Genomic DNA, 16,437 nt, shown 5'->3' on the forward strand with positions numbered 1-16,437 from the left:
TGCAAGATCTTTTCTAATTGTAGTTGAGGAACATGCCTGGCCTGAGGATACTCCTGGTCTTCCATGGTTATATCCAAACTGGGACACAATCCTACATCCCTCTTGTGAATTTGAAGGCTTCAAAGACTGCAACTATTGCCCTTTGGGTGCAGAGTTGGTCACCCTTTAAACTGTTATTCAAGTAAGACATGGTGCAATATGTTTCTGTGATGCAAGGAACATGTATGTAATGCAAAATAATGCCAAAGAACCTTTCACTATGTGATTCCTGCATAATACATTTGAATAGCTGGGTCTTGTGTAATGTGCTGGTCATTACTCGGTATCTGCCAGTCAGAGCAGCTTCTATCTTGCATTTATTATTTTAATATTGTATATGGACATCACAGATTAATATTGCTGAAACTTGCCTGCGGACTAAACATAATTTCTGGTTTTCATTCTGTGTTTCTAGTCGGGGACTGTGAAGCTGACCAAGCCTGTGGCATTATGGACCCAGCAGGATGTCTGCAAATGGCTGAAGAAACATTGCCCTAATCAGTATCAAATCTACAGTGAGTCATTCAAACAGCATGACATAACTGGTAAAGTATGCACTATCAGAAATATTTTACTTATTTAAAATGTGGCAAAATGTTTTACTTCGTTGTTAATAGATCGTGACTGTGCACTGAGGGCTTTTTGTTGATTGTGTGACTAGACAGTTGCAAGGTTTAGAGCAGGGGGAATATACCAGCTTTCATAGGAGGTAGTAAATGATTTCCCATCTCTCTAAAAGATAAATTTCAGATTATTCAGGATGAGGAATGAGGAAAGAAGTCAGTATGTGGGTAAGGGCCACACCCTGTTCATTCCAAATAAATAAAAAAAAAAACCCCAAACGTTAAGAAATGTCCTATGAGGAAAAATGTAAATGACTTTTTTTCATTGAGGTGTTTCACCTTGAGTTCATATTCTTTTTTGCCCCCCTCCCTTTTTTTTTTTTTAAATTAAACTTAGAGTCCTTACCATGTAGGATGGGAAGCAAGCCCAACTAAGCCCCTCCCTAGGGCTGAAGCGGGATGAATACACCAAGTTCATTTCTGACAGATGTTTGTCTAACTCTGTTCTGGAAAATTTGCAGTGGAGGAGATTTTCACATCTCTCTATTCTAGTAGTTTATGATCCTTAAAGTTGGTATTTTCCTAGTATCAATCTGAACTATTCTTTCCAGCCAATGAAACTGATTTCTGTCCCAAGTGTAGCTCGAGTACAAACAACCGTTCTTTCTTGCAGTCTTTCCTTTACTGGATGGGGGGCTTCCCACTTGCACATACTTTCCTTGTCTAGTCCAAAAAATATTTGTTTGTTCTATCATCGTTTTTCCCCCAAATACCCACAGCACCTCCAAACCTTCAACACTTGGTGTCTTGTCTTAGAAGAATATATTAAAAAGTATCATTGTATTTTATTTTCCTATTTACTTCAGAAGTTGATATTGATTTTGTTGATCTGCTTGACTTGTTAACTCCTACTCAGTTTGCTGTAGTGGTATTTTAGCTGACCACTTTGAACTGACATCAGTTTAGCAGAGTAACTGGATTAATATAAATACAGATGTAATTTGGGAGTTAAACAGCATTTTTGCTTATATCCCAGGCTGTAATTAATCTGTAAAAAGTTTAATGTGGAACAATAATTTGTTCTCTGAAGTGGTGGTATACAAAACTGGGAATTGGCATTCAGCCATTTAGCATTAAGCAGAGATTTTAGTTTCACATAAAAATCTCAGTCTTAACAATAATGTATTGTTAACTAATGCATGTTTCAATCAGTGTCTCTTTGTATACAGTACTTGTGGTGTTTCAAATTTTCCATTGATTCCTGTTGCTATTCTCTCCTTTCTGATAATACATGAATGATTGCAAACGTGGCAAACTAAACTACCAATATTTGTTTACTATGTAGCCATGAATATGCATACACACTTACATGTGAGAGGTGGTTTGTATTGGTTCGATAAGTGTTGAGTTTTAGTACATAGCCATTGTGCCCATTTCCTCTAAGTCATGATCTGTTGAACGCAGTCCATAGGAACGTAGTCTGTCTTCACCCATGTGTACAGAGCTGACTGCATCCAGAGTGCTATCAGAAAAAAATTGAAGCTATTTTTTAATTTTTTCTAGTACTGTTTTACTATCATATTGCATCTTTTTAGAATTAAGGCACTGTGAAATTAAGTTGAAAGGAAGAAAAAGTTGTTTTCATTTCAACATAAACATATATGGAAACCTTGTAGTTTCACTGCAGATGTGCAAAACTTCAAACTTTATAGACCTCTATGAAAAAGAAGAATAAAGATCAATCCATCTTACTTTATACAAAAGAGGTATAAGGAAAATATTAGTACGAGTGTTAGAAAGTAAGTGTTCAGGAAAGAAAATAACTTCAATTCAGTAACTACCAAAGAAAAGAAGAAACACGATCAATATTTGTACGGATTTTATAAAAGTATACTGTGGAAATATTATGAGTGAAATTAATAACTCGGGAGGATATTTCCAGTGCTGTTGGTCCCTGTAACTCCGATTATTTGAAATGTAATAAGGGGATAGAACAGTGGATTTGTGGCTCAAAAAAAGTAGAGCATGAAAGGAGCATGGAAACTAATGTGAAGATTAAGCCAAGGTAGTGTAACTGTTTCCAGATATGGCTATGGAAAAGTGATGCGATTGTTGAAAATTTCTCAGGAATTAAAGTGACTTTACAGACTGCTTTGATATGGAAAAATATGATGGAAAAGAACTTGAAGAAAGTGACATGAAAAGGATATTTAAACTTTATTTGAAAGTAAAATCTAAGGCATGGTCATAAGCCAGGAAAGTAGTCTTGGGCAAACATATCTAGTCGTTGTTAACCATAGGTGTTGAAAAGTGTGGGTTTTACTTGGGACTGTTAGTTGCTGATTACAGTTTATTGAGTTGGGGGCAAAAACGCAACCCAAAATGTCCTTTCCTTTGTGGAGATTTTATACATTTTTACTACTCCTGACAAAGAGCAGCTGCAGATGTATAAGAAGAAAATGCTTAATCTGGTGACTTACGTAGTAAGAAAAAAGCTTTTCATATTAACAGTGATCTTGAGGATGCCATGGGACAGAGTGTACTCTCAGATTTGCAGATGACACCAAATTGGGGGTAACGAGTAGTGCTGCCATTCGTAGGGATCTAGGCATAGGGACCAGACATAAGCTGGAGGAATGTGTCAAAAGGAACCTTATGAAATTCAACAAGGACAAATGCAAAGTTCTGCAGCTGGGAAGGCCAAGCCCCTTGCACCCCATTCAGCCTGGGGCTGGCTGGCTGGGGAGCGGCTTTGGTGAAGAGGACTTGTGGTCTTGATAGTTAGGAAGATGAAATGAACCAGTATTGTGCCTTGGCAGCAAAGAATGCTGACAGAATCATGGGCAGTATTAACAGGAGCATAGCGAGCTCATCAAGGATAGTCATTATTCCCCTTTACTCTGCACTTTTTAGACTCCAGTTCTTGGATCTCCGGTGCTGGAACTTGCACTCCAGTGCGAGTTCAGGTGAGGGACACCAAGATGCTCGGGGCTGGAGTACTTGCCCTGTGAGCAGGCGATTGAGGGAGCTGGGCTTGTTCAGCCTGGGGAAGAGACAGCTTGCCAGAGTGGGATGGGGGGACTAGCAGCAGCCCCCAGTGTGTAAAAGGATGTTATCAAAAAGATGGAGCCAGACCCTTCACAGTGATGTATGAGAGACACCAGACTCAAGTTGAAACAAGAGGCTGAGGCTGAACATAAGGAGAAACTTTCTCCCCATGAGGACAGTTGGGCATTGGAACAGGTTGCTCAGAAAGGTTGTGCAGTCTCTGTACTGGGAAGGTTTCAAGCCCCAGCTAGATACAACCTTGAGAAACCTGATCTGATCTCATAGCTGACCCTGCTTTGAGCAGGAGGTTGAGCTGGAAATCTGCTGGGGTCCCGTCCAACCTGAATTCTTCTGTGGTCCTATGATTTGCTGAGTACTTAGTGAGTACCTCAGAACCAGTGAAATGCATTTTGCAGCCAGTTAGGGAGAATTAAATATGGAAGGGTCTAATAAGAAATTGGGAGACTTTTTTATGCACAAAATCCTTGAGTTCAGGGAGTGGAGCATTTGGTTGACTTATTCAGCAACAGGTCAGAGGTTATTTTCATGGTGTTGGTCCCAGAGCCAGAACCTAAAGATTTGAAGGACTAATACTGAGCAAGGTCTAAGAGCACCTGATAGGAATTAGCAGTGGTAGGAAAAATAAGACAATAAAAAGAGGGGAACAAAGATGACAGTGGCCTGTACAACCAAGAAAGCAATCTAATGGTGGGCCATGTCACCAGAGGCTCTACAACTGGTGTTGGCGTTTACACCAGTGTGAGGGGACATAAAAAGTTGCTCTGACTGGCCGGCTTTTTACACTCGTTTTATACCAATATAATCCAGGGGGCAAACCTGAGAAATGAACCTTGCTTTCAGTGTGCATTTGTGGCTTTGAATTTGCCAGATGCAATACTTCTAAATGACTAGGGAGTTCTTGAGAGAGGAGTTGTTCTTTGATGGTCTTACCCTGTACCGTTGAAACAAATGAAGATTTCGCAATGTCTCAGCATTAACAGGAGCAAGACTGGGCATGGAATGACTAAGGAATAATCATATTGGGGAAAATGGTCCATTGACAAAGTAATAAAGAAGATGTCTCAGTAACTGCTTATTGATGCGTGATTTGTTGAAAGAAAGGAAGGAAGGAAAGAAACTCTGCTTCACCTCTTGTTTTTATGCCATGCTCCCCAGCGTGCTAATGCATGTCTTCAGAGCATGAGGTTTTAATGCTATGATCATTAAACAAACCTCATTCTGTCAAAGTAACACCCAAGAGGTACCTTCATCCAAGTGAAGGAATTTGATAGGTGATACCTGAAAGGACTCAAGCCTTTTTAAGTTAAACTTTTAAGGAGGAAAGGAACAGGGCTCAAGAAAACCTCTTTAGTTTTAGAAGGGATCAGAAATTATGAATATTGATTAAATACTAAACAGCACCTCAGAAAATGAGGTATGAACTGCTACTGAAAACCTGCGGCAAATAGCCTTAAAATCTGGCTAATTCTATAACCTCTGAAGATGCTTGCAGTAATCAGCTGTATTGACATATATTTTTATGAAATTCATATAAAATCTTGCTTTTAAAATCTGAATTGATTTTTTTTTCACTTCAATATATCTTTGCAAATGTTGGGGTTTATCGTATCAGCTGAAATGCTCAAGTTATTTAGATGTTGGTGAAGGGATGGTCTCGTGGTTTAAGATACTACACGGGAATTTGGAGAAATCTTGGCTCCATTTCAGGTTACTCTGGTATTCTTAGGAAGCACACTGAATCCTCAGGGTCTAAGTTACTGTCTCCGTACAGAGAAAAGCTTCTTTTTCTTATCAAAGTGTTACCAGATATCTTTCCAATTTCCAGAACAATTATGCCCTTTGTTCATGGAACTCAGCTGAGTTTTGTACTGCAACCAATGCAGTGATTTGGGGATGAAAGGTATGCAGTGGAGCTCAGGAGGCCTGGGTTTCATTCCTACCTCTGGGGCAGGAAGGGTGACCAAAACCAGGTGGCTTTATTCACCATGTTGTGACCTCCTGATTGTGTTCATCCTCCCCGTATATGTTTTGGTGTCTGTACAACAGAGATAAAGATACCAGTGTTGTTAAATGTGTTGTGATTATGTGTATAAAAGACATTGTTTGAGCCAGCTGAGTCTTCCTGTTAACAGGTCATTTCATTTGGAACAACTTCTGCTCACTTCCTGATCCCTCCCTTGGCAAGTGATTCCAACTTGGTTATCCTTCATCCTTCCATTATTCATGAGTATCACATTGACCCAAAATATCTCTTGTGCCAGTGACACAGCACACCTAATGTGAGGCCTGATGCAAGAAGCAAAATGAGGTCTTCTGTAAGGGGACCTCAATAGGTGTTCACCCCAATGCTTCCCCATCTGTGTTACATGACACCTGGCCCTCCAGAGTCTTCTCACAAATCCTACTGTAGTTACAGTGCAGAAGACTACACAAACCAGCACCTTTTCTTAGCTTATTTTATTGGACATTGTTTTATTGTCCCTTACAAACTGGTCACAACCTACCCTCTAGGTTGTTACTGGCAGAGGACTGTTTTTATGATCAGGTGTAGGACTAGTACCAAGTGAAGAAGGTCCTGGGTCAGGGCAAGGTGTAGGAAGTACTTTAGCGTCCTTTAAAGTATTACTAAAGTTTTGCTTACCACATTTTTCTCTGTTTGGTCCCAAACCTGTAGCAATTTTTGATCATTCCGCAGCACTGTCATACTTATCTCAAAAAGCATCTAGTTTATTCACAGAAGAAGAAAAGAGTTTTTTAGTAGAAACAAACAGAACCTTCATTGTGTCCAAATGGAGGGTATTTCTGATAAAATATTAGTTATCTTCCTTGTTTTGCATGTGACGGTGCTCTTCAGCACAATAGATCTCTCCTCCCAAGCAGCGTTCATCTGATAGTGGTGTTGTAGAAGCAACTTCCATCTCCAGCCGTCTCTGTGAAGCCCTTCCCTCCTCCTTGGTGCAAAGCCTAAGCCAGCCTTGCCCATGGTCCTTATTTATGCCACTTTTCCCTGTTCTTTCAGTGGGGTCTTAACAGCAATGTTGGTTGGTGGGCTGTCGGATCAATCCTGGCTACATCCATCTGCGGTTTAAAAAGTAAAATAAAATCACTGCTTCACCCTGGAGAGAGCTTTTATTCTGCTGCTTGGATAAGGTCGGACTTACTTGCAGCATTCTTTGTGGAGCTGTGATGCTCGTGTTGGAAAATGTGAGGGACTAAAGAGTTTTCCCTGTTTCATACTTGGCTGCTCTCAAACTTTTAACATGTGGAACACATCAAAGAGTGACAGGCGTTGGGATAAGGCTCCTGTTTGCATAATATGTGGCAACTGTTTTTTTTGCATGGAAAATAATATCAGAAATATATTACTGTAACGCTGTGTTTATACAGCATAGAATTGAAAGAAGTTGCATGAGCCAAATAGTTGGAAAGTGGAAATCTTTTTTTTATTATTCAACCTCTTACTGATAAAGAAAACTTTGCATGAAAGTAATCTTCTCTCATGTCTCAGCAATGGTTCTTGGGTCTGGGTTTTCAGTCAGATTATAGCTCATGCAATGTATAGCGAACTCCCACAACAGGAGGCAAAACTGTAATGGCTTGTGAGAGATCTGGTATGACCAGGAAGGCTCATGTGCAGTTGAGAAGGGGACAATGAGGCACTTGAATACTTCATGGAAGTTGTAACTTAAGTATTAACATAGTTGATTATTTTCTGATAAATTGGCTTTTGTGTGAAAAATAATCTGTGGAGTATTATGGCAGAAAGTCATCTTTTTTTATGAGGTGTTTTTTTTACTCTGGAACAGGAGAACGTTTTCTAACTAGCTGCCATGACAAAGTCTTCATTGCTAAACCAACTTGCTCCTGGTGCATCGGAGAACTAGGCCCTATATGCGTAAGACGAAATCAAGTCAATTAGTCATGAAGTGGAGCTATTGTCTCTTCCGTGCGCAAACCAGTGGGGAGTGTCTTATGCCATTATTTGTTACATAAAATCCTGTATGGAAGAAGTGATACTATCATCTGTCCTGTTTAATAGAAAAGGGAACTTTCTGAAGAGCAATTGAGGCGTTTTTGGCCTTGCTTGCCAATGACATATTAATGTTATTGCCTCTATATCTACTAAATTCAGAATGAACAGTTTCCACGCTCCTGCTCCGTTACCAGCTGTGAGATCTGCTGTTCAACTAGCTTATGAATGTTTTACACCGTTTCCTGTCTTACTTGGTTATTTCTTGGGTCTGGTTGCTTTTCCTTGGTAGCCCTCTCCACTTGTAACTACCTGGGAAGATCTCTCATGGTTTCAATAAATGATTGCTCTACAGCATACGCAGAAGTCAATTGCACTCTAGCTGCCTCTTTTTCTTTACTCTTTGTACAGAGTTCCGTAAGAGCCACTGTAGCCAGATTTGCTGTAACTTTTACTCCTACCTGATGTATTACATGGAATGCAAATCATCTTTGAACTGAAAAGTATGATTCCTGTCCTTTAGCTTCAGATTTGAAATTCCCTGTCAACTTAGCTTAGATAAGTTCTTCTGTACCCTTAGAGTGTGAGTATTTAGGTGACAGGAGAAAAAGGTATATTGCTCTTCATTTGAAGCAGTGTTTACTTGCTCCTCAGTACTTACTCCCCAAGTGCTGTCAGATGTTGGGGAATTAATGTTTCATAATTACATGCAATGATAATTGGATTATTCCTTCCCTCTAACTCCAGGTTTTTTTGCATTTTTAATTGAATCTTGTTCTATTTATTTTAGTCAACTTTTACTAACTAGAGATTGTATCATCTTTTACCCTTCTCCATGAAAAGATCTTTGTTGTACAGTCTTTGTAAACCTGATCCACTGTACTCTCTACAAGACACTGATTCACATCAGTATCGTGTAAAACTCACCCCCAGAACCTCTCACCGTGGCAGCCAGTTTCAAAATCAATTTCTGTTTCTTACTCAGAGGGGAGCTAAAAATGTGAATTAGGGTAAGATATGGAAAACTGTATCAAATGTCTTAGCAAAGCCTATTTCAGGAATTTGCAAACATATTCTAAAGCTTTGTGATATTTCATAGTTTGCTGATAAGGCAGTCTGTCTGTAAGACGACCTGAACACTGATTGTGATCCACTGACAGAGCCAAAAAGCTTAGGAGCTACTGATGTAGTCTTTGCGTGCTTAGCCTATCTATCTTAGGTGACTCAGGCATCCAACTTAAGTGGGATTTGTAAGACCAAGGGCAAGAGAGTAAGTTGCTGAAGTAATCAATGGAGGGGCAGGGGATGCCTCCAAACAGATGAATTTAGTGGACTTAATATAGCTAAGAGAAGATGTCATGAAAACACCCCTTTTATGTTCACCCCGTTTCCTTTGTCTGATGCCTTTTGTTTTGCAACTCTTCACATGTTCTTGATGAAGCATGCTTTCTATCAACTATATTTTCTTTAGCTGCTTTACAGGGGTATTTATTACTTTATTAGTAGTTCTAACACTTTGCCAAATACTGAAGCTCAACCCTGTCATTTTATTTCTTACGAAGTTCTTTTTCTATACGTTTTTGGAACCATCACCAACTGTTAGTGATTACATTATTACTTTACCATGTTCCTTGATCGATCGGTAGGCTGTGTGATCCCATTATCTACAAGCTAGGCAGGGTGAAGCACTGCTGTTACTTGGAGACCTCCAAGGAACAGCTTGAAGCCGTAGGATGTAGAATTGTTAACCCTCATGGCACTTCTTTAGTTCCTTTTTTTTATTTCCCCACTTGATCAATACTAATGAACTACTTCAGTATGGTGCATAACAGCCTGGAGTCCTTCCACTCGAAGGACGGGGTCCTTAGTTTAGAACCGGCCATTGAATACTTAGGCCTTCCTGTGAATTGTGCCGATTCCGAGTATTGTGCCCTGAGCAAAGTCTCATTAAGCTGTAATTCTGTGTTGCTTTTTTAAAACTTCTGCTGTATGTGTTGAGCCTGGAACTTATTTTTTCAGCTCAGTTAAACTGCTGGTTAGTACTGCTGGGTTCTCATTTCCCACGAAGTCAGGCTTTCCTGCAGCTCTTCAGAAGTTCTGGTTCCCATTCTCTGGGAACCAGGACAAAAATGGGAGGTATTGGGGGGGTCTCCTTTCAGATTACGGGTGCTGTTGTCTGGGAAGGAGTATTTGTCGTCTTTGCTGTGCAGACATGAAGCCAATTTTATGGCTCAGTTGTAGGTAAGGAAAACTTAGATGGGGAGAACTTCAGTGATTAAGTGGAGGAGTTGTTAGAGGACCTTACAATTCTTCACTTTGAAGAAGTGAATTAATTTGCTGCTTAGTGGGTGTGTGTTTGTGATATCAGTGAGCAGCTAGAGCTGATTCTTTTTATTTCAGCTTGTTACTTGCCAGCATGTGCTATTCATGATATGGGGATTTAGTCTTAGTGTAATCTTATAATTATTTGGCAGTGTTCCCCGGTCTAATAACACAGCTAACCTAATGATGAAATGCAGAAGGAAGCTCTCCTGAAATCTGAACCTGAAGGAAAACACAGCCGAGAGTTTGACTTCTGTTTTGTGACACAAACGAGCGAGTGCATATGTAATCTCTCTCATCTGACTGGTCTGCAATTTGTTGTGTTCCTTCTCTCACCTCCAGCTCTCACCATTGTCTAATGCCCTGCGACTCCTCTCAAGACACATGCCTTCTGCAGATTATGCTGTGATTCCAGCTTCTCTGCTGTCTCTATATTTTTATATATCTATTATCTATATCTATCTCCAACAAATCCACTCCTGCACCAAATCTCTGACGAATGGATTAACTCATATCCTAAATTTTGCCCTCTGTCGTGGCTCCGTGTTCTCAGCTGCTTTCTGCTTTCTCCCCGCTGGACCCTTTGGGCAGGGGCATTGCCAACAAGCACTGGGCTTGCCCTGCGCAGGTGCCCGCGCCCTGAATTCCCCCGCTGTTGCTGAGCAAAGGCGAACAGCCGCCTGCAGCCTTCAGTACTTCCCGGGTGTCTCCGGGTTGGTGTTTAGAAAGAATTGGAAATACACTTGGAAAAACAGTGGGTTTCTACCTCTCCCTTTCGCGAAGGCTGAAGAGCCGCTCCGCGCGGCCGGCGGGTGCAGTACCGCTGGGCTCCTCGGGGGGCCGCCGGCAGACAGGCTACGGCCCCGCCGCCCGCCCGGCCTCGGCCCGCGCAGCAGCGCTGTCCCTGCCTCGTACCGGACCGGGGACCGCCTTGCCAGGCTGCTGCGAAACTGTCGCAGCCCCTGTAAGTGACTATAGGAGGTTTTATCCCAACAGAATATCTTGTGTAATCAGTGACGACTACGCTCAGGAGGGTGTAAGACCAGCCAGTCCTTACCCCTACTTTTCACTCTCTTCTCATTGGCTTGTCAGTTCCTCATTTTCTCATTCCCTCTTTGAAAATTATTCTGGTTTTGGAAATATCAGCCCAGCCAGCTGAGCCTTTTACAGAGAGCAAAGAGATTGGAGGAAGAAGCACTCCTCTCTTCCGTACCTCCCCCATATTATAATAAAAATAAAATCCAAAGCTGCTTTTTTTTGAACCGCTGGAGTGCTAAAACAGCTGGCCTCTGAAAGTCAAGATTTACCAAGGGAATGGCTTTCAGTAAAAAAGAAGTGCCTCCCAGTGCTCCAGTGAAAATTATTGTTTGATTTGATATAGTTAATTGAACAGGTTGAAAGTCTCACAGGGTCTGGTACAGTGTACTTGACACTGAGCTTTATCCTTGTTATTGTAGAATGCACAGCGGAGGGATGTCACAAATACCTGGCTTTTTTAGCAAAGATATAAGGACCCAGCTCCAGCATTTTCCTCTGAATTCAGTGGAAGGAGCTCTTGGAACAAAAAAAAAAAGGCTGGATTCTGTCCAAGCCCTTACTGCATTCAGGAATTGATTTTCAGCCCTTCAACCAACAAGGATCTTCACACCCTGTGAAGTGTTTATCTGATTCCTCAGATCCTAGTGGTGATCAACACTTAACTGATGTAGAAAGCTTTCTGTCCTTCTGTGTGCAGCCAGAAGAATTGCTTGCTACTCAAAAAGGGGAATCCACTGTGAGAAGCTTGCATCTTTTAATTGATTTTGTTATCTCTGAAAAGAAACCCTACACTTATAAACGTGAGCCTAGATACACAAAAAAGTAGGATCTTAATAAGCCATTTTGGTCTGAAACATGGAAATGTAGATTAATCCATGAACCGTCTTAAAAAGGTGCGCTAAAGGCATGACTCTTTAAAAAAACCCAATAAAATACAGTCTTCTATCCCTTGAGATTTCATTAACCTTAGTGAGCCCCAAAGTAGGTGTTATACAGCAATCACCATTAAGTGGTTAACCTCAGATAAAACTTGGGGGACTCGTGTTCTAATGGCTTATTATTAACTACAGCTACTATCTAATGTAATCCAATATGTGAACGCATACATTGAGGGCTGTGTTGCTGCTGAAAATCAGGTGCTCTGTTCTTACTGAGCTTCAGTGGCTGCTATTACAGTCTGCTGTGGATTTTAGTCTTTCAGGACTTTAGACTTTCAGGACTACTGCTGCATATTTACTGCAGAAGCAGAGTTAAAGGATGAAAAAAACCCAAACAAACCCAAATAAAAAAACCAAAAGAAACCCCAAAACCATGTCAGAACATGAGCTATCCCACAGAAGTCTTCAGAACCTCAAGAGTGTGCAACCTGTCAGGCTGTGCAGACTTCACCCTGTTCCCCGATAACTCTGCTTGAAGCACAGCAGAATTCCTGCCCACCAGTTTGGTAAGAGAAGCCTCTAAGTTGCACAGACAAAAATGTTGCTTTTTAATCACTGACTAAAAAACCCAAATGCTCCCCCAAGGGGAATTTGAGGGTTTGTTCTGTTTTGTGAAATGCCGAACAATGATACCCCTGAGGAAATGTGTTTCTTTTGTCAGTGTGCCATGCATTTGAGACAAGCCGTCAATGTAATCCCAGTCCTGTCAACTGTACTGACAGGGCACCTGCATTGCACAGAGCCTGGTGACATTGTGCTGTGATTAGAGGGAGGTCTTTTACAGAAGTGTCTGATCCCACAAACAAGTTTATGTGTATAAACCCCAGTCACTTTCTCTGCAGGTTCTGTTGGGTGCAGTGAATTGCAGAATTGAGATTACTTACCAGTTTGCAGGTCAAAATCACCAAATCCTGGAATTATTTAGGTTGGAAGGGTCCTTTTGAGATCATCTACTCTCCAACCCCCCTGCTCAAGAGGAGGATCAGCTAGAACAGATTGTCCAGGACTATGTCCAGTTGGGTTTTGAATATTGGCACAGATGTTCTATTTAGTCAAGGTTTTCCTTGACTATCATTCTGAATGTACACTTTTTAATGTTTGTTTTGCATAGGTTATGTAGATTTTATCTTGCAGTGTATGTTCTTGATCTAAATATAACAGCTCAGAACCTGAAGATGGATTAATAAGGTTATTCAAAAAACAGTGCCAAATATGTAATAATCTCAAATGGCCTCTAAGGAAATGTTTGTAACCCATTCCTAATTTTTTGTTTTATATATATATTAAATTATATACATATATTATCATATACATATATATATATATTTTTTGTTTTGTATAAACACTGTCTGGAGAGATACCAGGAATGTGACAATCTGTTATGGGCATATCAAGTCTATGAAGTACTGCAATCCAATCCGCTGTCAAGCACTAGTTAAACTACAATGCTAAAATGCTTGTGTCCATTGGTTTATGGATGTTATACGCGTGTAGATAAAGCTTGTCATATATGGGCTTATCAAAACCAAACAAAAGACAGCTTGATTGTGATGAATGTCACCTGTAACCATTATTCTAAACTAATCTACTTCTGAATTTGCCATTCGCAGATGTGTACAGTCCTTTTTTATGTCACATTAAGCCATATTCAGACCCATATCATACTGACTCATTCTAAGTCTGTCTCATGGAGAAAGCTTCTTTCTGTTAAAAAATGATGGTCTGGGATTTTTTTCTTTTTATTACACTCAACACAAGGAGCTGCAGACCTGTTAGCCTCTTGCCAATTCTACCAAAGTAATGGGACAGTTAATTTGGGTTTCTGTCAACAAAGAATTGCATTGTATCGTTAATACCAGTCATCTTGATGCCCAGCCTGTCAAACTAACCTGGTACTTTTTTCTTTCTTTTTTCTTTTCCATTGGCAAAGGTACAAGTTTAGTAGTTAACAGCTACCACGCGGAATACAGTATCTTTTTTTGCCCCCAAAGCATACAGCTTAGGATCACATGACATCTTAATTAAACGTGTGCCTTTTAATTCCGTATGCTGCATGCTGGAGTCAGGCTGGTTCACTGACAGATGCCTGTACGCAGTAGGGAGAGACTAATGAAAAGGGCCTTTATTGGTGTCCCCTGGTTTAGCTGTTTGTGCAGCATTGTTCAGACTTTCTGTGTTGGTTGCCTAAGCATTGCGGTTGATGTGGTAGCAAACAATTAGCAGGACAGGTTAATGGTACAAGCGTGGTATAAATAATCTAGCTAAATGGTTCTGACAAAATTTGTTTTATTGTAGCGAAATGTAGTGCAATATATGAGAAATCCCCTCATCCCGCAGGTATGGCCTCTTCTCCCTTGGAAAGCAGTTTGTCAAAGAAGAAAATGTGTTGGGAGTTATTGTAGGTAGCCACGTTACATGTACTCTAAATGCAAAGCTAATGGGACTAATGTAATCTGTTGTTATAAAAGTTGTATTGAATAGCAGGGACTGTTGTAACATATACAGGTTGCTTAAGTCTCCTACAAGGATACTGTGTCCAGTAGTGATGTTTTAATTCTAAGAATAGCGTAAAAGTAGATGGAAGTGGAGCCCATCCTTTTCCCAAGCCTGGAAGGTGAGCCTTATGTTGTCATGTTACTGGAGATGAAGATGCTGAAAGGGAGATTGGTAGGTGACTTGATAAGTGGGTATAGGGACTTAGCAGGACAACAGCGTGTGTTCAAAAGCTGAAGTTGGATGCTTGAGTGATTCAGTAATCAGAAGATGAATCCTGGCTTTGCAGATCATTCAGCAGTGGAAGTGCTTACTAGGAAAAAGGGTAGACACTGACAGAATTGAGTTTTTAAAAGGTGAGAAAGGTGGGTGGAAAAATACATGGTAAGCATGTGTACATGCAGCACCCAGGCTGCATGGTCATAGTAGTCCTTTAGCAGAAATATCTGCAATCTCTAGATTCCGGTATACTCTACAACCTCATTGTGTGATTTGTATTTGCGGTTTTGTTTTTCTACTTCTTGAGAGTCCAGGCCTTCAGAAGCAAAGGCCCTTGGGAAGCTCAAATCAGCCTTAAACTAGGCACCCCACAGAGTGGGAGAAACTAATTAGCAAAACTACAGATAAAATAATCTGCCAGTTACCCAGCTGTTCTTCCTGTGTTCTATATGTGGGTTTTCCTACTTGTTCAATCAGTATGTCAGACTAGGTCTAGGGTAAAACTTTTGACATAAGGGCAACTTATCTTTGTATTCCCACTTCAAGCTGGATGTGAGCAGTCCTGCATGCAACTAGATGTACCCCTGTTGTAAACATCACGTTTGGGGTAAGTACTTGTACTTAGGAAACTACGGGGTAAAACCAGTTAATAATTTGTATGTGTAATGTGTATTTTCCCGACAGCTCTCCTAGGGTTTGAATCTATTATATTTTCCTGTATTTGACCAGAGAGCATGTTACGCTAGATTCGTGTAACATAGAAAGTCTAACTCTGAGATTTAAAATCCTCCTCTGTCTTCTGTTAGAATTCCCCTGTGACTTGAATTTTGCAAATGTACCAAATGTGACATATGCAAAGATGACGCCTGTAAACAATCTATTACACATTTCTCATGAGTCCATGATGTGGGATGCTGATACATGCTCACATACCTGCCATGCCTTTAATTCTCTTCTTAGGCATCATTTCTGTACTAAATTCTCCACATAGCCTATGAGTACCATCTGTTTTCCATGTCTATTTACACATTCTTTCTAGACCAGATAAACATTTGTTGCTGAAGCTGCATATGATGCTCTCTTGCTGGGTCAGGTACCAGAACCTACAGCCTGGTAGGAGACTGACTTCTAGAGCTGTTGCCTGGGAATTGCTGTAAAAAGCACTGTAGGGCAGATATCTAATTCTTATGTCATGCTATGCATTTCCTTAGATTTGCAACATCAGAAATGGCTCTTGCACTGTCATAAAAATGATAATGAAAATAACTATTTGAAGACCATTTATTCCGAAGGCATAACATTTCAAGTATTTTTTCTGATTCATAAATGTGTGGCCATCAACTGATATAGCCTGGATCAGATCAACAGAAGGATTTTAACCGTGGAGCTGTCTTTGGCCTCCATACGCTACATAAAGTAGTGCCATAAGGTTTCCTGATCTAATGCTGTGTTGCTGGGATGGGATTTAGAGCTGCGAAGTGCAGACTTCCAATCAATCTAAAGGAAAGCAGGGTTCACACTGGCTGTGTTTGTCCCATTTTTAGGCAAAAGTATATTCTACTTGTGCACATGCCATTGCTCCTTTTTTCTGTGCTTGTGGCTTCTTTGGGTTTAAATAGATTACATAATCTCAGGGTTTGAGATTTTGCAAAAGCTCTTGGAGGGACTCAGATTGTGAAGTTCAGGTGCTCTCTGGTGTCCATTCAGACAAGTAATTCAAGGATGTAGGCTTCCAGGAGATTTTATCTTGGTGCATGAATTTTCTTTAACAGAAGCGGAAACAGTT

At 40.6% G+C, this 16,437-nt stretch overlaps 1 protein-coding gene across 1 annotated transcript in view; it reads left to right on the forward strand.

Moving 5' to 3' along the window:
* The window catches only part of SAMD12 (sterile alpha motif domain containing 12), a 98,611-nt gene that overhangs the window by 47,395 nt on the left and 34,779 nt on the right, over nt 1–16,437 (forward strand). The window contains exon 3 of the mRNA XM_075144529.1: nt 455–584. Within this exon, the coding sequence (XP_075000630.1) occupies nt 455–584 (130 nt within the window). The remainder of the gene's footprint in view (nt 1–454; nt 585–16,437) is intronic.

Source organism: Calonectris borealis, chromosome 2, assembly GCF_964195595.1.
Source record: "Calonectris borealis chromosome 2, bCalBor7.hap1.2, whole genome shotgun sequence".
In the NCBI taxonomy this organism is placed as follows: Eukaryota; Metazoa; Chordata; class Aves; order Procellariiformes; family Procellariidae; genus Calonectris; species Calonectris borealis.